The sequence below is a fragment of the Tachypleus tridentatus genome, chromosome 13 (genome assembly GCF_004210375.1).
Source record: "Tachypleus tridentatus isolate NWPU-2018 chromosome 13, ASM421037v1, whole genome shotgun sequence".
Taxonomy (NCBI): Eukaryota; Metazoa; Arthropoda; class Merostomata; order Xiphosura; family Limulidae; genus Tachypleus; species Tachypleus tridentatus.
The window spans coordinates 219,614,676-219,636,780 of NC_134837.1; the positions used below are offsets into that span (position 1 = coordinate 219,614,676).

The window sequence follows — 22,105 nt, forward strand, 5'->3', positions numbered from 1 at the left end:
GACAATGGCAGATAGTCTCAATAGCTGTCATAAATATAAATACTCCAGAAATATTTAAATGCAAGTGATCTAAATAATATAACGAATTTTCAATACATCACTAGTTTGACTTAGAAAGCTGTTTCTATAAAGGCTCATTTGTTCAACATGTTTCAAGAAAGTACTGAGACTTTAATTTGATACAACAACTGGATATGCATAAAAGTTCAGAAAAAGTCACTGAATTTACTAGAAAATTTCCTGTTTACAAAATGAAAAAATTGTTATCCACAAGTTTTCATGTTTATGAATAAAAAAGAAATAATGTAATCATGCAGAATACCTTAAGTTGTTTTTTTTTAAATTTCTCTAAACAGTTTTCCTGTTGTACCAGACTAAGCATTTAGAATTTAATACATCATTCAAGTGTAAAAAATTAGGAAAGTTTACAATTTTTTTTACATAATTCACTGGTGATGATCTATTTCAGGTTTTTAATGTAGTTTTTTTTTCAAATAGAACATAATGTATACCTATAAAAACGTCTGGAGTAGAGAGAGTCTATGGTTTTCTTAATTTTAGCACTCTTAATAGTTTAAAAAGCATGTTTAATTACTTCTTCATACTTTACATTCACAAGAAGTATCTAAGAACAATAACAAGAAACTACTTAGAAAAGTCTAAAGAACTCTCTTCTGTTTGAGTTATATTTTAAAAATATTCAAATTGATCAAATTTACTACTAAATTTTTGAGCATGATATTAGAATATTGAGATTGTCTGAAAATAATAACTCTACAGATTGGTAAAATGTAATAACACTAATTTTAATTTGAAGCATACAAACAAGTTATCTTACTTTATGTGTGTAACTTTAGAAAAAATAGGAAAACTTGCTCTTTTTGTTTTTAATAAATTTTAGTAACAATTCAATATTGGAGATTATAAATCATCAAATATTTATGGATTATTTTTGGTGATACTTAGTAAGCATACATTTTCAATACTTATATTCATAAGAGGTTAGATAAACTCTACATTACAAACCCTAATAAAGGGTGAAAGATTTCATGAAATAAAAAAAAATCATACTTAAATACATGAATTAATTTCTAATTGACATTCTTATTTCTTATAAAAATCTGAAAAATACATTGATGCATGCATTAAGAAATATTAAATACAAGGTTTTATTAGTAGTATCTTACTGCAGAATAAATGAAATCTTTGAAGGTGATGGGAAACGTTAATAAAATTCCAAGGTTAGCTGTTTTCAGCTATAAGTTTCTCCTACACCTTCAATTTATTTACATTTTGAAATGTCTGGATCAGAACATTAAAACTGACTGGAAACAAGCAATTTTTCTTCAATGGAAATTTCAACTCAGGAAACACAGTTTTGTATTTTAAAGAATTTAGACTACAAAAATTTAGACTGACTTTAACCTGGCAAATAATAAACAGAATATTTATTTTCATATCTTCAAGTTATTTTATTACTATTAAGGGTATGGATTCTGTTACAAAACTAGAGAGAGAAGTTCAAAATTCTACAGAATAAAACAAAGTTTTTTAAAATTCTAAATTCATATTTCTGTTAGTTAAAAGGTTCTTTTTAGTTTACACCACCACAAGATTAAAGGCAAGCGTCCATTCCTCTTCTGTAGTTGTGGGTCGTAGACACAAAATTTGACTTCTTGTATTTTTCTAAGATAACTTTCACAAGCAACCTGTTAAGATACAAAAAATAGTGAATGCAATTACTGCCACAATCTATTTATTTCATACCCTAAAGTAAAAAAAATAATTCTAAAACAAATTTTTACATGATCTCTATCTCCAATATACTATTCATATTTTAACATTATAAACTTTTTATAATATTATTATAAGACACTGAATAAGAGTACAAGTTTACTTAAATTATTTTTAAGAGTACCCTTTGACTTCTTATAGTTACTAGACAAGAAAATTAACATTGAATATGTCTAGATTTTAAAGAAAGGAAATCCTTAAGAATTGAAAAGTGCCAACTTAAAACATTGTTCTCATAATTGAAATTAAATTATTACCACTCACTGAATAATTGAGTATGGTAGAAGAATTTGTTTACAGTACGAAGGATAAACAACACAACACATGAATGTTATTTGTTACATAGTAACATATAAAACAACTCTACACTAACTGGTGAAACATATATAATAATTAAAGTCTCTGTAGCTACTAACTATTTCACAAATGTAATCTCTGTGCTAATGATGATAAAAATGAATTTACAGCATTTAAAACTGTTTTACCTACCTTCACAAATTTGTATCTCAGACTTGCAGACAGTCTGCAAGCAATTAAGTTGTAACAAGACAGATAACTAAATATTAACCTAGTATGATGCAGGCTTGACCCAAACTGGATTAGGAAATTTTATATTTTATATCTGAAGGTGTAATGTTGCCTACATACTAAATTTATCATCTGAGCAAACTCTCAGAAGGAATCATGGAAATTTAATAATGACTTGTTTATCATCAATTATTATATACATCACACAAATTAAGATTAAAAACAGCCAAATCTAGGGACAGCTAAGTCTAATAACTTTAAATGCAAATTGTGTTTCTAAATATATATACATAGCATAACATATCCAACAAATGGAGAATTATCAAAAATGCTTTTTCTTTTCTATGATAATGAGATTTTAGTCATCATTTTAAAGATTTGTTACATAATTTATGGAATATGCTTACTGCTGGAAGGAATACAACTCTTGCTGCTGGTGGAACATCTTTCTTGAAGGACCTAGCCTGGAACAAAAGGAAATACAAAGTAAAACCTAACCTACAAAGCAATAAAAACTAGTAGACATTAAAAATTGTTTCTTTCTTATACTGAAACTTCCCTGAATTGATACTAATTCAAAATAACACAACTGTTTTCTACTGATATAAGATTATACATGCAAAACATATGAAAGTATAAAGAGAATTAAAGAGGCCAACATATATGATATGTTTGTTCTAAGCAGTCCCAACCTGGCCATTTTTGACAGAAAAAGAAATCAAAACTGCCTATATCACTTCTTGGGACCTACAAAAAGTATCTTTGTATAAAAGTTACTATGTAAATTTAGTAAAATACAGCTAAGCAATTGATCAAAAACACAAAAAGTATGGTTTTTGTAAGATTTGGGCCCCCTAAAAAAAAAAAAAGAAAGACTTAAATTGGGTAAATCCACTTTTTGTATTTCATTGTGATAGGCACATAAAAATTTATATTTGTGTCAACTTCCATACAGATTGCTGTAAATATTACTGCACAGAAGCCCAAAACATACATTTTTGGGTTGTTTGTTTTTTAACTTCGTAAAATTCTTAATGAGGCCTAAATAAAAAGAAAAAAAAGAAGAAAAAAAGAGGAGTCTAGGCATATTGGACTATAGTATAAATAACCCTACCACATGTTAAGTCAATCTGCCAAGAAATTAAGAAATAGCCATTGACTGGAAATTGTTGGAAAATGGAAGAAACTATAGAAAAATAGTATGTCTCTGTAACTTCTGCATCAAAAATATCTTTTCAAAAAATGAGAACATTAAAAATAGGCTAAACTTTCCAATACAGATGTAAGTTGCAATGATTTTCCAAAAATAACACTTACAAATACATAAATAAAAAGTTTTGTCTTGTATTGAATGAAACTGCAGTAACACAAACAAAGGCTTGATATGTGGCCTAAACGTTTTATAGAATAAAACAGCATCGAGAAAAAAAATAATGACAAATTTTTTACAAAATCTTTATACTCACAGTTTCTAAATGTTGATGTGCCAAGGAAGCAATTTCATAAACAACATCTGTTACTGACTTTTCCTGGGATCCTTGAAGAATTTCCTCCTGAGAAACTTTGTGCTTTATAAAAGAGGTTGAAATACAATTTAGAGATCAATATTAAAAGCAATCTTTCACAACCAGTTATAATCTACAATACAGGCTAAAAAGAAATTCTTGGAAATAGTAGTCAATTCAGAGAAACAGAGAAGAAAAACAATGTTTGATATTGCTTGAATACAAGACTTTATGTGAAGAAAAATCTGAATGTCCAACTTTTACTTTAAATATAGCCTCAGTGTTTAGTTTATAAAGTAATTAATGTCTTTAAAATACCATTAAACTAGTTTTTATTAAATTTAATCTTTTTCTCTGAACCTAAATACAAATGCTATTAATAACACAATCTCTCTGAAAAGTTAACTGTGGGATTTTAATGTAAGCCACAGTTCAGGAAGACTCTAAGCCCTTCTTTTTCGCAATCTGTGATGAACTAATTATGAGAACACACACCATAAATAATTTTTATATAATTATTTTCTGAAAGTATACATGATGCCAACAAACCTTAATGAGCACATCAGTAGGAAGGTAGACTCGTCCTCTCGACGCATTGAAAGGAACACCACGTAACAAGTTAGTAATCCCCTGACATTTGCCTAGATGACTAGCAGCATGGTCACACTGAAGATCTGTTATTCCTGGCAATAAGGGAGCTTACATGTAATATGTCCTGAGAGAGACAACATATTAAAAATAAATAAATGAAAACATTTAAACTGATTGCTTTCTTTGCCATAAGAAAATCTAGTTGACTATGCTGCCATGTGCTACATGAACTTAATATTCTAAAACCCTTACTTTCTATCACCCGAGAAAAATTAAACCATATTCTACTTTATTTGAGTTTTGCAAAGCAGCATATTGTGGAATAAATATGCATATAAAAGCCATAACTATAAAACTTACAAATGGATTAAAAAAATAACCACTTGCCAACTGTCAGATTCAATCAAATTAACAATATGGATGCTTTGTATTGCAATAAATGTTTGTAAAACTAGCCAGTACTGATTCAGTTAGATTTATAGTTAACCTTGCTTTTTTCTCACTGAGTTAAATGGAGTTATAAGAGTTTGTTAAACAACAAGAAATAGAGAGAGTAGAGTGGTAACTAAAGAGAGAAGAGTATTAGAGGAATGAAAGGCTGGAAAAAGAGAGAGAATAACAAAATAAATTGAGATTGCAAAGCTCACATAGCTGAAGGAAGAAGGACAATGGAGTCAGGGCCAGCTGATTCAAGCTGCCCAAATTTAATGAACAAAAAGGTGACAGATGCTTTTCTGAAGAGATATGAAAGATTTGTCCAAAGTCAGAACTTGTGCAAAGGTGACTGACTAGACCATCAGTGGCATACTAAAGGGGGTGCAAGAGGAGCAGTCCACCATGGGTGACAGCCAGGAGATGGTGCCAGAAGAAGAAAAAAGGGCTATGTTTTAATGTCTTGATCACTTTCATCAAGAACTGGAGATTTGTTCTAGGGCAATGGATCAAACTGTCAATATTCACTGTTATTCAGCCAAACATTTTGGTTGGTTGCAACAGAAGAAGAACTTCAGAAGTATATTCAAAATTGGACTCAGATTTTCATTTAATTCTCTGACGAAGACACGAGTATGGAAATTGTATAACTTCAGAGGCATTTGGAAGCTGCCAAAATCAGCATTAAAGAGGCAAAGAAATGGACAGCATTACAGTTTCTAGAGTTTATTGTGAAATTGGATTTTTTGAATCTCTGCCAAGCTTGTCACTGTGTTTGAAATTTTTTTACTGCATATGTGTCTATTGCTTTATGTGAAAGAAGTTTTTCCAAATTGAAATTGATATAATTTTTTTTTTTTTGCACGACCATGAGTTAGACAAGACTGACAAATCTGGCTTTACTTTAAACTGAACATGAATATGCAAAGAAAGTGAATTTTGATGAGGTCATTGATCAATTTGCATAAATTAAGGTTTGAAGCAGAGACTGTGATTTCTCTATATTTACCTTTGAAAAACAGATTGAGCATTGAAATTGGATTTACTGTGTTTTTTGTATACAATAAAATGCACTATTACCTGTTCACTCCATTTTAAATGTCCTGCATTTTTCTTATTTCCAATTTGCTTATGACAGTACTGTACTATTTAAAAATCTACTTGTAAACATAATATATTTTTCTATGTGTTTACATTTTAAAATTGTTTTGGTGGGGTATCAAAGGAAGGATCTACCCCATGTGTCAAATACTTTAGGTATGCCTCTGCTCAGTCCACTTCCTACAGGAAGGAGCCTACAAGTACATGTAGGCATGATATCAGAAGAAGCCATGAACTATGAAAAATTGAAAATTATTTTATGAAACAATAAGTAGTTACAGAGAAACGTTTTCACTGAAAGTTCAGAGAAATCAAACCTGACACTAGAGAAACTATGTTTCAGTTTGTGGCATGTCTTCAGCAATACATCAAAAGATGGACTGACCTGGTCAGATATGACAAAAGTTTTGACAGACTAGCAGATCAACTGAGAGGAGTACAGTATGAGATCATGTGCTCAACAGACATGTCACTGTTCTCAGAGGAAAAAGCAACAAAAGATGTGGAGAAGATGATAAAGCTGGTAGAACAATATGTGGAAGACCATAGAGGGAGTATAAATGGCACGTTAAATTCAAAACCAATGATGACGAACCAGAAGCAACAGTCTAACGAAGGTGACAAGAAATTAACAGAGAGAAGGAAGAAGAAATGCTATGTTTGTTATAAAACAGGACAAACTGTAAAGGAGTGCAAGTCCATTACCAGCAACAGTAAAAAATCAACATAAAGCAGCTATTTGTAAATATATTGCTCATAAGAAATAAGAAAAGAGTGGCTGGAATTGTGAATGCTGCTGCCAGAAGAAAGAGAATCAAGACAACTCATCAGATTCATCACAAGAAGAAAATGCCATTTCCATGACTGACCATTCCACAACTAATGGTCAGCTCAAATTAGCAAATGGATCAACAGTGCCAATAGTGATCAGAGCATATTACAAATATCGAGAGGTGCTAACAAGTCATAATATGCCAATATGTGAAGGCTATACTGGGGACAAGAAAATGAAGGTTCTACAAGACACTGAGTACAGCATATGAGAAGCAAGACATGCCTATGTATGATAATTAATGGGACATTGAGAAAGTTTCCCATAACAAAAGTAAAGATTCATACTCTAAATTATGTAGGAGACCTTGATGCTATGTGTATTAAGGAACCAATATGCAACTAGGTGATAGGAAACATACCAGGTAGAGAAAATTTGAAGGAAATACAGAAGAAAGATCCTTCACCACAGAAACTAAGGGACAATGCTCAGAAGAAGTCAAAGGTTATGAGAAGGGATCTTGTCAAGATTAAGCTCTACTGTGAACCCTATACTAGGAAAGACAGAAACTGTGAGTATTGGTGTAGACTGCATGAAAAGATGTAGTACATGAAATGGAAACACTTTGTTTATAGAGAAAAAAAATCTTGAAGAGGGGTTCATGTCAGATATAAGAGACTGTTTAGTGTAGGTGTTATTAATTATTTTGTGTTTGTAACTAATCATTGTTAAGGTTATCAAATGTTGTGTCGATAACTCATTGATGCTGAGACTATCAAAATTCTTAGAATGTTTAAGTCATAGGCATATAAATAGTTGCAACAAGACAAGTGAGAACAGAAAGAAAGTGAATAAGAGTCAAGTCATGAGCAAGAGAAGTTTAGTCACAGAAAGTCAAAAATCATAAAAGTAACTGTCACAGGAGTGAAAGGCCTGATGGTTGACACATGTTAGAGTGAATTTAACAGTTTGGAAGAGATAAAGAGAATAACTTTTTGTTTTTGTTTTTGTAAATTGTAATGTTGTATCAAAGATATTGAATAAATGATTTACTTCTTACTTATTTTTTGCAAATGAACATATTAAAAGTATTCTGGTTGAAGATGAAACATATAAACAGGATACTCTATAGGTACGAAGAAGTAGAAAGCAATGGAAGGTAGTATCATGTTGCCAGAAAGGTAGTGGAATGTAACAGAAATGTACCATGTTGGTATTGTGATACACTAAATTGACTGTATGTTAGTAGTTCCATTGCCTAATATTACTATGTATAAATAACATTTCTTGTATTCCACATTTTTACATAAATGTTAAATAAATTAACTATGTAATCACTACCAAACCACTATGTTATTAATATACATATATTAGGTAAATGTATTTGTTGGGTAATTGGCAGAAAAGTTAACATATTCCTGTGCTGAAAATGAATTTTAAATAGATACTTACCCCCTTCTCTCACAAAATAGTTAGACTTGTACTGCCCTCTATATGTGCAATTTTTACTCACCATTAGCCTTGATGCTCTCATCTAACATTACATAATTTCCTGTTGTAGTATGTAAAAACGTTCCACCAATAGGGTTGTGTGACACATTCTCCTAGTACAGCTCACTTCCTCTGTACTACAGAGCACTATCTTCACATCCAGAGTAAGAAACAACAATGCACCAGAGGTGAGGACAGGTAGTAAGTGTCAGTGGAGCTGAGTATCTATCAGAAATACATTTTTAGTGAAGGAAAATGCTAACTTCTGATACAATATATTACCTTTGCTTAAATAATAGCTAAAATTGCACATTGTAAATGTTGGAAGGAACAATGCAAAAGCACCAATGAGCACTCTTCAGAAGGCACCTGAAGAGAAGTAATGTGATACCTAAATGTACAGGTTTACACTTGTAGAAGACTGTACCTCCTCTGTGTCAGATATACTGTTTGCTCCTTGTAAAAACGTGTCACTAAATTGGGTGGAAATGATGCATATTCAGTTTGTAATTGGATGTGCAAAATAGTGTAGAGTGGCAAAAGTACATCAGACTGTATTCAGTGGGTCAACTCCAGTCCAAATCTAGGCAGCAGTTAGTATTTGTTTTCTGGTCTACAGTGGGAGAAGGGACACAACTGTCTTTGCCTCAATACCAAGAAGCAGAAGGGAAAAACAACTTCAGTCTTGATAACCCAGACAGTGCATGTGTGCAAACCCAACACTCAATTAATACCAGGCCTCCTGGGAACCTGACATTCAGTCAACAGTAGTAAGCTGGCATGCAAATGTGTTTGATCAACTTTGGCTTTAAACCAGGTGGCATCAGAAATGTCATTTGTTTTCAGATAGAGGAGGGCCCCTACCAGCCACGTGTATGAGAACTTACATCCAGTGGTCCTGTGCTACTCCAACACACCTCATGGGAGACAACATACATGAAACCTTAAGGCGAGGGTAAGCCAGCTGGAGGGGAAATTGCATGTGGTGGATTTGTCCTGTTCAAAATCAGGTGACATCAGGAATTTTCTTTTGGCTTACAGTATGAGAAAAATACTCACCATCTACATTAATAGAGTACTACTACCCTACTCTCAACTGAGTGTAATCAGTCATACTCAAAAGAAAATTTGTGTTCTACCAATTAAGCAGACAAGAACTGGTAAATGACAAGAACTTCTCTACTCTATTAGGAGAAAGGAGAGGATGATAAAGTGGAAATCTAAGGAAGCCCAGGTTCCCAAAAGTGACAGAATCTTGCACACAAATAGAGAACGAAAGGATTTGGCTTTGGAAACCAAACACTCCATTGACCCAAGAAAAGAAAAATTACTTGAAAGTAAATGGAAGCATCAAAACTAGTGGTGATTAAAATTGCAAACATAGAGAGCAACACAAGTTGAAAAAATATTGTCATGTGAGAGATATGGTATCATATTGAAAACACTTAGCAATAGATTGTAGAATTAAGAAATAAACAAACAAAAGTTGTTCACTTACACAAAGATTGTAGAATTAAGTACTACACAGAAGAAATAGATCTTTCACTTACCTATATATATATATATATATATATATATATATATATACAGAATTAAGAAATAAGCAAACAAAAATTTAGTTTTTCGAAGTAATAAGTAGAAGAAATAATCTACTAAAGATATATATATTTACTAAAGATATACTTTTTACTTTCCATACATTACAGAATTAAGAAATAAACAAACAAAACTTAGTTTTTCACTTACATATAGACTATAAAATTTAGTAATAAGTAGAAGAAATATATTTTTCACTTATCAATATATATAGAAGCAATACACTAAAGAACCAGACGATTCACTTACCCATAGACTGTAGAATTAAGTAATAAACAGAAGAAACAGATCTTTCAGCATAATCTTCAAGTTCTTCTATAGTTTGGTGACCTGTTTCTGAAAGCAGGCATTCCTAAAAAACAAACAACATATTATACTTAGCTCTTTGAAGTACAATCTGTGCTGTAAACCCAGACAACTCTAAGTTCCTCTGTTTATTTGAATGTTACATCACTTCAATACCAGGTGCTAATTGTACTTGTCTGCCATTTAGAAAATTACTCAATATAACCTAATAAAATGAGAAGACAATTTGTTCTACAGAAAATTTATTTCATAAATATGTCCAAGAAGTATGTATATATTTCATACACTCCTTCTGGTAAATAAAATAAGTTTGTAATAAAAAAGTGTATGACAGTGGCTTCAGTTTGAAGTTGTTTTATGTAACAACCCAAATTCTGATTTCTGACTACATAACAATTAGGACTTGTATACTGTTAAACTGTTATTATATTTATGAAACTTTCAAAAACTTAAGTAAAGACAAACTTTTGTTTTTAATAAATGTTTCTATTTTACAAATTATGTAAAGTCTGCCTGATGATCTCGGGAAAAAAACATTTTGATCTAATAATTTAAATGTTATCAAAAATGGAAGATTTGTAGTAATTTCTCAACAAGCAAATTTTGAATAAATAGTTCTTGCTATAAATTCATTATAGAATCATTTTATGTTTCCCCTTTATTTATTAAGATATAAATGACTAATTATTTTCTTATACTATCAATTCATAAAAATGTATAACTCAGGTATATCCAAAGTGCAATCTCTTCAAGAATGCTTGAATATATTACAGGTGGTACCAGAAATATAATTATTTAGTTCAGACTATTAACAAACATGTGCCACTCATCCCAATCCACATTAATTCTTTCATCACTTTCCTTCTAATATATTCATACTTATCTTCTTTTATGTAACAAAATTACAAAAAATAGAGAAATTATGTCAAACAACAATACAAAAACTTACTCTACTGTCAAGCATACGTTGAAACCAAAGCTTTGATAACTTTTGACGTTTCAAGATCTGGAAGAAAAGTATGCTACTACAATAATACTGCACCAATGGATACCATTTAAAGAGATGTATAGAAATGTAAATAAATTGTAATAATAATATACTTTTGGCAAGTACTTTTAGTAAATTTGATACTTTAGTTGTAGATGCATGTAATTATTTCTCTAACAATCTTTTCTGATTAGATAAATAAGATTAAGTAAGTTTTGATTACAATGATTATTGTCTGAAGTGCTTCTTCTAAAAACATTATTTTAAAAATAAATAAAAACTACATTACCTGCCCAGCATATAAAGGAAAAAGTTTATAATTCCATAATATCAATTGAGTTTCATATCAGTTACCATTCTTAATTCCTATATGAACTTTCAAAAGAAATTTTATTCACAGCTTCTATTTAAACACACCTATCATATGTACTTTTGTACCATATTCTATGGTATTAGCTACGAGTATTGATTGTATCAATTAGTGTCATGTAAAACTATTAATTAATCAAAATCATGATTAAATAGATTGCCATGAAAATAATCAACAAATAAGAATTAATGTTTTGTGTAGTACAACCATTCAAGTAATCAAAATGATTTTTCATTAATAGTTTCGACCAAAAGTTTTTTACATTAATCTGTTAGTGTCATTATTTACAGAAATAATTGGTTAATCAAAAATAGTGTTTCCAATTATTACTATTTTTAATTATTCTACCTCTAAGTCTCAAAGAAAAATAGTAAATTAGTTGAACATAAACAATTACTAAACTTGATTATTGATTAATTATCAAATTTCACTAATTATGTACAGAAATAGGAGAAAATATACTTTATTTTATACATTTTTGCTCACCCAAATGAAACATCTACAGCTCTTTGACAAACAAACATTAAAAAATATTTAAACTATAGTACTTCATTTTTCTGAAAATAAAAAATGTTTTAAACAAATTACCCTTGCTAACTCCAAAGCGATTGGTTGTTGTGGAGGTTGACCCTGTAATAAAATGAAAATCAAACAAAAATTAATAAAAACAAGAGCACTAATATTACTGTTCTTTAGGAATCAAGCATTTAGTTTTAGCAGTATATACTGTTTAACAGTGATATTCAGATAAAAATATTGAAAAGCTATAAACCACAACAAATGGTAAACACCTATAGTTATATAAAACAACTATTTTTTTTACTATCAGTCTGTGAGCAATTATTTTTAACAGACAAATTCATGGCATAAACAAATCATCAAATAGGTGAAATCTGTAATCTTTGTCATATAAGTGATAATCCAACAACAACAACAATTAAAAACATTAATTGCAATACTGAATTTTATGTAACTTGCATGTTCTTATGGACCATGAAATTATTGTAAAAAATTCTTTATCATTAAATGAGTTGTATAAATAAATCTAAGTACAACTATTTTTCAGTTCCACCACACCTCCGATTGTAATGAGTCACTATAGGTCCTGTCTACAGTGACTGTGACATTTGTTTTGAAAAACTTAAAGCAGTAAACATTCTTTATCTTTTACCCTTATACACACAGCTGGGCCAGATAATATTTCTGTAAGTCAATTTAAAAATATGATTATTAGTAAATTAAAGCAGAAGTTGTGGTAAAAATTGTGTATTTTTACTGGCTAAGGTGTAGCCTTGAATAGCCGACTTAAATCAGTCAAACAAGAGGTTTATATGTACAAAAAGAGTAAAGCTGAAACAAATTTGATAAAAAGAATAAAAGGAAACAAATTCACAAAAACTAAGTCACATTACAAACCTGTCATTTATCTATGACTGGTTGGATTTCAGAGACAAACATGGAACAATTTAACAGATAAAACCAGAAACAAAACTGTTTAGGATCTAGGTTGTCATTCTACTAGTTTTCTTTAGGTAAAATAATAATTTGCAATGAAAATTTGTCCAAAGGAACACTGTACATCAATGCAAAAAAATCATTAAAAAAATCTGAAGAACAAATCAGTAAGCATTACATTTTTTGTTTCAAGTGGTAGAAGTTTAGAAACTCATTGTTGTATGATACATTTGTGTAATTAGTTTGGGTGGGTCAGTGACAAGATATAAGAATCATTTTATTTTAAGTTGCACATCAGTGGTTTGTGCACAGTAAAGTTATTGTTATTAAAAGAGATGTATTAACACAACATATGTGCAATTAACTTGATTACCTACATGCAACATTTAGTGTGTGTGTGTTTACTTATAGCAAAGCAACACCAGGCTATCTGCTGTGTCCATCACGGGGAAATTAAAACCATGATTTTAGAGTTGTAATTCCCTAAACTTACCATTGTTCCAGGATGGAACAGCAACATTTTGTGTTACAAAATAATCAATCAAAATTTCAACAAAATCATTTTTATATGAAAATAATCAAACAATCAAAAATATTTTTTTTCAGTTATTAATATTTTAAATTATTACACCTATACAAAGTATTGCCACAGTTAATTAGATCAATGAATAAAAAAAATTAGAATTTCCAATTATTATTACTTTTGATTATACTTTTTACTACCTAAGTTAAAAAAAAAACACCACCATAATTTTCTGTTGTTATTATTCATTAATTTCAAGTTTGTTCAGCTTAATTAATTATTGTCACAGCTAGCAAAAATAATTAACTAATCAAAATTAGGGTTTCAAATTATTACTCTTTTAAATTATTCCAACTATTTAAGTATTCAAAATATTGTCACAAATACAGGTGGTTTTTATCTATTGGGTAAACTGGGCAATTGTCTAGGGCCCCACATGTGGAAGAGCACCTGAATCTACACCTTTTATCTCTAAGTTTTCTTATCATTATGGAGCTTCATTTACTGAATTCTGCCCAAAACTCCAGAATTATTAAGACTATTCCATCACAAGAATGGATGGATTCCAATGGATAAACAACGGGAGCTAGGAACCATGGAAGGGTGCTGTGCATGACAACTAACACTAAAATTTTTAAAATGTATGAAAGAAAATAAAAAATTAAGCACTAAGCCTTAACACCATTGTGCCAAATTGAGAAATGAAGATTGGGTGAAACTGTTAGAAGAAATCAGCTACAATAAGAGGATGTGTCACACTTCTATTGGTCGAGGGTTAACTGCATGTTAACTTGCATGCTTAGTAATCAAAATATTGTCATTATGTTTGTTTCTCATTAAGAATAAAGCTCTGCTACAAGTTGTATGTTTTCTGTCTAGTAGGGTTATCAAAACCTAATGTTTAGCATTACATTTATTTTGGCCATCTCCTGTGTGAATAACTAATTAGTTTAATCTAATCATTTAATGAGCCCAACAATTAATCAATTAGCAAATGTCACTAATCATCCAACTCTGGTACCATACTTGGACAAGGACAGTTATTACTTCCAGAGGATAAAAGGAAATCAACTTAACCCCTCTCTTGATCATATTTTATTTAAAACCTGCACATATATAGAGCAAAAAATAAAGTTAAAATAAATGACATTATATTAGCAGACAGAAATGCATGGTATATTCATATACCACACTGACAGCTATCTCACTCAACAATCTTATGCTTTGTAGTCAAGTTGTTGATGGATACTTTGAAGAAAACCCATCCATATAGTGTTGGTGAAGTAATACTTTAAATAATTTAGTAAGTTAGATTTTATGTTAACTTTAACTTTTTATTATAATAAAGTATGTCTTCATCAGCTGATTTAACAAAAATCTTTAGATCGCCATGTACAGTTAAAAACATCATCACACCAATCTCTTATGGTGTTTGTAACAAATGACATTAACAAACATTACAACAATTTTTGGTCATAAACTAACAGAGTACAAGAGTCTTTTAAAAAAAATAGTTATTATTATGTAGGGAAAATAAAATAATAGTATAAAAATAGATAAATGTGCTTTATTTTTATTGTATAATTCTATGTCTACTAAAAATATTTTGTAAAAATTGCTCTCTTCAATAGCAGTGTAACATGTGCTATTCATCATTTATGTGACTATGTTAAACAACTTACAGCTATGCTTCACAACAGTTACACAGCAGGAAACAACAAAAAACTGTTATCTTATAATTCTTTGCTTTTACTTTTGGTAAATATATTTCTGTTTATTATTTGCAAAACATTATTTAAATGTTATCTATACAGTTAAATGTTGTAAAACATTTAGTAATATTCTGCATTTGGTTAAAGTTTAAAATGCCAATCAAGTTACAACCCATTATATACACATGTATCCAACTCCAGAGCTGCAAATTTCTTTTGAGAGTTTATACTACAGTCCTTGTGTAGTTTCATGCCAAATGCTTTAGAATTATGTGATTGCTCTTAAAGTTAAAAGCCATTTACATGCCATTAAAACAATATATACATATTAAAAATAGATTTAGTGCTAAAGAACTTAATATTTAATAATATTCCAACTTTCACCTTATAGACCATTATAATCTGGTATCATGACAAGTTTATTTATTAAACAGTAAATACTGTACTACATTTTTCTACAATCTGAATGAATTTGTGTAAATTAATTGTCTCAGTATACTGTGATAATATTTTTATGTATTATAACATGAATTCTAAGAACTATTAGTTTTATTTAAAAAATTTATTTATTTAGTAACAGTATACTAAAGTTAGATATCTCAGCTCTCTCTAAAAATTCTATATTATTTTCTTCAACAATACAATTATTTTATGAAAGACCTGGTTTATTTATTATAAAGTAATTCAGTTTTCTATTGCAATCTTATACTGTTTTTTTTTTCCAACCTTACTGACCCTAGTTGGACATGAAGTGCTTTACCATACTGGTGAGAGTATTTTAAAGGCCATGTAGAAAGGTACTATCCAATGAAAATATTAAAATGTTTAGTTTTTGTTTCTGATTTTAATCAATGTCACAATCTAATGTTCCTTTTCAGCAACAAAAATTTAAAAATTTTAGTAGTCTTGTAAAAAATATAGTGGGAGTAGGAATCATATCTTCAGCTGAATAAAAGTTTTTACTGTGCTGCAAATCTGAAAAACTTAATTCTAAATTGTTGCATCTTATTTAACTTACCAAATTAAATGAAGGGTAGTTTGAAGATATCTTTTAAAATACTAAAACAAGTTAAAAATATGAATACTAGTCTTGTGTAGACTTTATTAAATATTCTAAATTTATAAAATCGCAAAGAAAATAGTGAATTTGTTTAAAGCACAAAAAATACATTCCTTAAAATAAACTGAGTTATGATTCTATGTAATATGAGAAAAACCTTATGGTACTTTTAACAGGCAAGTTAATCTTAATATAGCCCATTTGTGAAGATTAAAGCTTGAATAGTACTTAACATAAAGTTTTCCTCATATTTTCATTATTTCTTTGACATTTTTAACCATTAAAGTGCAAACTGTTTCTTTAAAGACTAGCTTTCATAACATGCAATTAATGAATGTCATTTATTTAGAATTACATTTTCAATACAAGTTTATCTAATACCCTCATAGACTAGTATAATAAAGCTATTTTTCACTGTTTGAAAACAAACCTGAAAAAAACAGCAACTTAAATTTACCATTTATTCTTAATTTCATCAATGTGCAAATATTTCATGTTCTTCATATTAAAATGGTAAATAATTATGTAAATAGATACAAGTGAACAGTCTTAGAGCACTTAATATGTGCAACTGGCCCAAGGACCATTTATAAAAATATGGTGAACAAAAATGTAACAATAACAATGCATTATCCCTGGCAGATTGTGTTGGCATTACCATGGGAAAAATTAATTATTTCAATGGAACTGATTAATAAATTCAATAATTATTGAATTAGCATATTCCACTATTTGCCTAATTCTATTTAACTTAGATAAAATTAAATTAGCAATCATGTTTATCCACTTTCACCATTCCCTGATGATACCTATAAAACTATTTATCAACTAAGCTTTGTATGCAATTCAACATAGCATATTTTGATAAAACACTTAAAATAGATCTTAGAAAAGAAAAATACGTGTAGCACATTTAATGTATGTTTTACATATGCTTATATACAAATATACATTCATTCTGTATGTGCATAAGAACATGTTGTTCATATTAAACTGACTTAATTTTTAGGGTAGGTTGTTTGGCATTTATTGGTGAAAAGCTACTAGACTATCTGCACCAACAACTGGTAAAAAACATAAAAGTAAATTCGTTATAAAATGTAAAAATGAATCAATGTAAAACTAAATAAACTTTTAACAGCTCATGAAAACTTAAATAGAGTGTAAATGGTGAATGGCTTTTAAAAATTTAAGAATATTAGTAAGGTGGATACCATCATCATCACCAATGACACTGTCCAATATCAGGGATGAACCTATTTTAAAAATATGTCTAAAATACTGCCATTGCTCATAATTGTAAGGATGAAATGACAGTAAAATATGGGCTATTGTGACTTGAGTGTCACCCAGACCAAACATTGGTACATCAGTCCCAGATAAAAGAAAATGATAAGTTAAGAAACTGTGACCAATGCAATGCCTAGTAAGAACAATCTCCTCCTTCCAATACTTATGAAAGCAGGATGGTCAAAGAACAACAGAAGACTTGATCTTGAAAAGCTTGTTGTCATGTTTCTCACTCCAAGTTGACTGCCAACTGGCATGGAGCCAAGCCTTGAATACAGGACCATAGTCCATTTATGGAACAGAAATGGCAGTGATAGCACCAGAGCAGACAGATTTAGTTGTAGTGTCAGCAAGCTCGTTTCCTCAAATATCAATGTGGGCTGTATACAGAAAAACTGGATAGAAGTAGATAATAAAGAAAAATGAACCAACTGTTTTTGAATATTGACAAGAACATGGCAAGAACTAATGTGAAGCAATTCCAGAGCCAGTAGAGAGCTAAGCGAGTTGGTTTAAATAGTACAGCTCATGTACTACATAGCTTCTATGTGATCAAAGCAAGAGAAATGTTGTAGTATTTGGTGGTGAACATAGAAACTGTAGATGGAACTCTATGTGCAACCAACAAACCACAACAAACCATGGCAGATCCCTCAGAGTTACCTAATTTCAAACCATCCATAAAAAAGGGAATGGAAGGATAGTTCAAAAGATGTTCAGCAAATAGAAGACAGTACTCCCAGTTGGGAGTATCCACCTTCTTCAGATGACTCAAAGAAAGGTCACATATGGGGATGATAATAAGTCATGGTAGGATTGGCTGACCAGTGGATACAGCAATGTCATCCAAGGACAGACCCAATTCATCCAACTGTACCTGGAAACAAAGGCCAAAATGGTGGGATGTTATGGTAAAGATCAAAGTTTTGAAGATACAGTAAAGACAGTTGCAAATGGTGGAGATGCAGAGAAGATTCATGAGACTCAGTGTACAAACTGTAGACTGGAGAAGTCCAAAACACCCACGTGTATAGCCTAAGCCCCTGATGGTAAACAGGGTCCTACATCTTCAATGATGAGGTCCTGACAGAGCCACAGACCAGAGATCCATAGTCCAATTTTTATTGAATGAGAGCATGATAGATCTTTAGCATAGAATATCAACCTGCTCCTCAAAGGTGGAAGAAAGGGCATAAAAGACATTCAGTGCCCTTGTACACTTGATGCATAGCTGCTTGATGTGTTGAACAAAAGTCAGCTTACAGTCAAACATAAGCCCCAAGAACTTTGCCTCGGGGACCACAGGAAATTCAACTTCTCTGAAACAAAGCTTGGGATTGGGATAAATACTTTGTTGAAGGCAGTTTTAAAGAGTGAAAAGATCCACTTAAGTAAATAACTGAGGGTAGTCTGTAGCTACCGCTCAGTAAACCTCATACTCGAAGATTGACGAGATATGCAAGTTGTTGACATAGAGATCACTTGCAACTGCAGGGGGAGTTGTCCACTGATGGCATTAATCTTTATAATGAAAAGTGTGACACTCAACTTCCTGTGGGAACGAATGAGAATGTGTTAAACCCACATGGGCCTGGAATCCTCTATCCATTAAAAATTTTAATAAAAAGGGGGAAATCGTCATGCAACCTATACTAATGGAGATCTTGCAGGATGCCATACCTACACGTAGTATCATAAATTTTCTCAAGGTACAAAATACAAAAACAAGATATTGCCACTTGAGAAAGGCTTCCCTGATTGATGCTTCAAGTCAAATCAGGTGGTCCATGGTGGAGTGCTGCCATCGAAATCCACACAAGATGGGTAAGAGGAGGTTGTTTGATTCAGGGAACCAAACAAGATGAGCATTAACCATCCTCTCTAAGATCTCACAAAGACAGCTCATTAAAGCAAATGGATGAAAGTTTGAAATAATTTTGGCATCATTCCCAGGCTTAGAGAAAGGGAGGACAATGACATGGTGCCAAGAATCAGGAAAAACATTCTCCTGCATGATCTGATTAAATACAACTAGAAAAATAGCAAGAGAGGGAGTAGAAACATGGTGCAGCATCTTGCAGTGTATATCTTTGGATCCATCTGATGTACTACTAGACCAATGAAAAGCAAGCTTGAGTTCCATCAGTGTAAAAGGTCAATTATACTCATAGAGACAAAAAGAAAGAGGTGATCACTCTGCCCGAGTCTTCATGGATAAGAAGTTGGGGGATGAAGCAGAAGTGCTAGATGCATGAGAAAAACTTTTACTGAGATTACTGGCAATGCTCTGGGCATTAATAACTTCCTGGCCATCAGAGAGCAAGATCGAAAGTGGGACAGAATTATACTCCCCACTGACCTTCCAAATCTTGCCCCATATGCATTTGGAACTGGTGGTAGAAGACATGTTGGTTGTAAACTTAATCAAAGATTCCTTCTGGCTTTGACACCTTATATGCTGAGCATATGTATTGGCTCACAGGAAAGCCATGCAGTTTGAAAGTGTGGGACACTTATAAAAGGTATCCCAGGCACATTTTTGAGCTTTCTGTGCCATGTGGCAGGCATGATTCCACCACAGACAAGGATATGATGGAAAACAAGTCAAGGTTTTAAGAACAGATTGAGCAGTTGCTTGTACAATATGATCAGTTACTGCTCCCACTCAGTCATCTATCAATGACTTACAGTTGACAGCAGGATCAAGTTCCGAGAGAGCAGAGAAAGAGGGCCAGTTGGCCTGGTCCCGCTCCCACTGAGGCATGCGGGTCGGATGGCATTCACCATGACCAGTCTCTCTCAAAATGATTACTGCCCCATGGGTCACTGTCAACCCTCCAAGAAAAGTGAGAAAAAAGTGAAGGGGAGCAGACACAGAGATCAATAGCAGTAAAAAACTAAGTGCATGAAAATAAGTATAAACACTAGTATTGAAGAGAGAAAGGTTGTGATCCGAGAGCATAAGCTCTACAGTGTGACCCCTAAAATTATCAGAAACTTCCCAAAGGGGATTATGCCCATTAATGTCCCCCAGGATTAAAAAGGGAGAATGCAATTGTTCAACAAGAGCATCAAAGGTCTGATTGATCATAGGTCTCTCCAGGAGACAGGTAGAGAAAACAGAGTGATAGTATGACCTGGGGACAAATGCATAGCTATGGGCTCCAGGGGTGTATCAAGTCGCAAAGATAGAGTTGACACATACTGGCCAACCAGCAGTGCCACACCTCCATGCACTCATCCATCACACAACCTGTAAGGAAAGGAAAGAAACAAAGGATAATAAGAATCAATCAGTACCTTGATGTCACCTAAATTAGAATGGAAACCTAGACAGTGCCACTGTATCAATGTGGTCATTTTTATTTACATGGAGGAGAACTGGGCAGAGAGCCCTTCCATTTTTGACCACATCTTTTCTCTTTATCCTCTTTATAAGAAAGAGGTCTATTGACCTCCATTGATCCTGCCCTTGGTTGGTAGATGAAGATTCCAGTGACTGAGGGTGAACAAATAATTGTTCTGGATCACAAGGCTGAAGAAAAATGACCCAAGGAAATGCCAAATTCTGGAGCCAAAGAAAGTGGATCTGGGGAGTCACTGGAAGGAATGTGGTGGGGATAGAGATAGGTGTTGACTTTGATTCATCAACTCTCTTAACCCTGGAAGGCAACAGATTCTTCAAGTGGTTTGAAAACAACTCTGTCAAATACACAGAGAGATCTTTCTGCACTCTCACTGTAGCAGTGGAATGATGTGCAGCAGCATATGTCTGAAATGGAGTGGTAGACAGTAAATCAAGTCTCAGGGTAAGAAATGTTGTGAAACATTTTCAAATGCTGTACCTCTTTTCCCTCCACCCACCTAGAGCATGAACAAAAGTAAGATGGGTGATAGCCACTACAATTAGCACAATGAGATCCATTTTGCACTCTCAGGCATCATGGTCCATGCCACTGCAATGAGCATACATCAAGGAACCACAACATGATATCTCTGAGTGACCAAACCATTGATACTGGAAACATCTGTGAGGGTTCAGAATATATAGCAGAACTTTGAAATTTAGATAATCTGTCTTGATCATGGCAGGTGGATGTGGTGATGTAAATGTCAAAATTAGGACACTGGCAGGAATCATAATTCCATGTTTGAGAATGGAGATATGCATCACTGCAGAAACCCCTTGGTTGGAGAAACCAGCAAGGATCTCTGACTTGGGGATGTTCTTCATATCCCTCTCAACAATAGCTCCTCATGAGGAATTCAAAGTAGCATGGGGAGTAACCTCAATGAGTATATTCCCAATGGCCTTTGAATGCAAAAGGAGTTCACTGTGTTTTAAAGTAGATGTTTCCATCAAGATGTCCCCAGAATGTAACTTCATGACTGACTTAGGATAGCCAACAAGTCCCTCTAATCCCTTCTGAATAAAAAAGGTAGACATTTGCTCTGAAGATTTGTCTGTTAAAGAATGTAATATCAGAAAATGAGGTATAGGTGTCAAAGAAGTTGAAGACTGTTGTTCAGAATTTTGAAGACATAGTCGTTTACCAGTGGTCTGTTTTTCACTATTCTATTTTTATTTGGG

General features: G+C 32.0%; 1 protein-coding gene across 1 annotated transcript in view; it reads right to left on the reverse strand.

Annotated features, from left to right (window-relative positions):
• Positions 1 to 785: 785 nt before the first annotated feature.
• Positions 786 to 22,105, reverse strand: part of sicily (NADH dehydrogenase (ubiquinone) complex I, assembly factor 6 homolog sicily) — a 34,854-nt gene continuing 13,534 nt past the window's right edge. The window contains exons 4-10 of the mRNA XM_076475155.1: positions 12,063 to 12,104; positions 11,066 to 11,122; positions 10,060 to 10,162; positions 4,377 to 4,510; positions 3,789 to 3,890; positions 2,730 to 2,786; positions 786 to 1,709 (exon numbers count right to left, since the gene is read on the reverse strand). Coding sequence (XP_076331270.1) covers positions 1,581 to 1,709; positions 2,730 to 2,786; positions 3,789 to 3,890; positions 4,377 to 4,510; positions 10,060 to 10,162; positions 11,066 to 11,122; positions 12,063 to 12,104 — 624 coding nt within the window. The 3' untranslated portion in view covers positions 786 to 1,580. The remainder of the gene's footprint in view (positions 1,710 to 2,729; positions 2,787 to 3,788; positions 3,891 to 4,376; positions 4,511 to 10,059; positions 10,163 to 11,065; positions 11,123 to 12,062; positions 12,105 to 22,105) is intronic.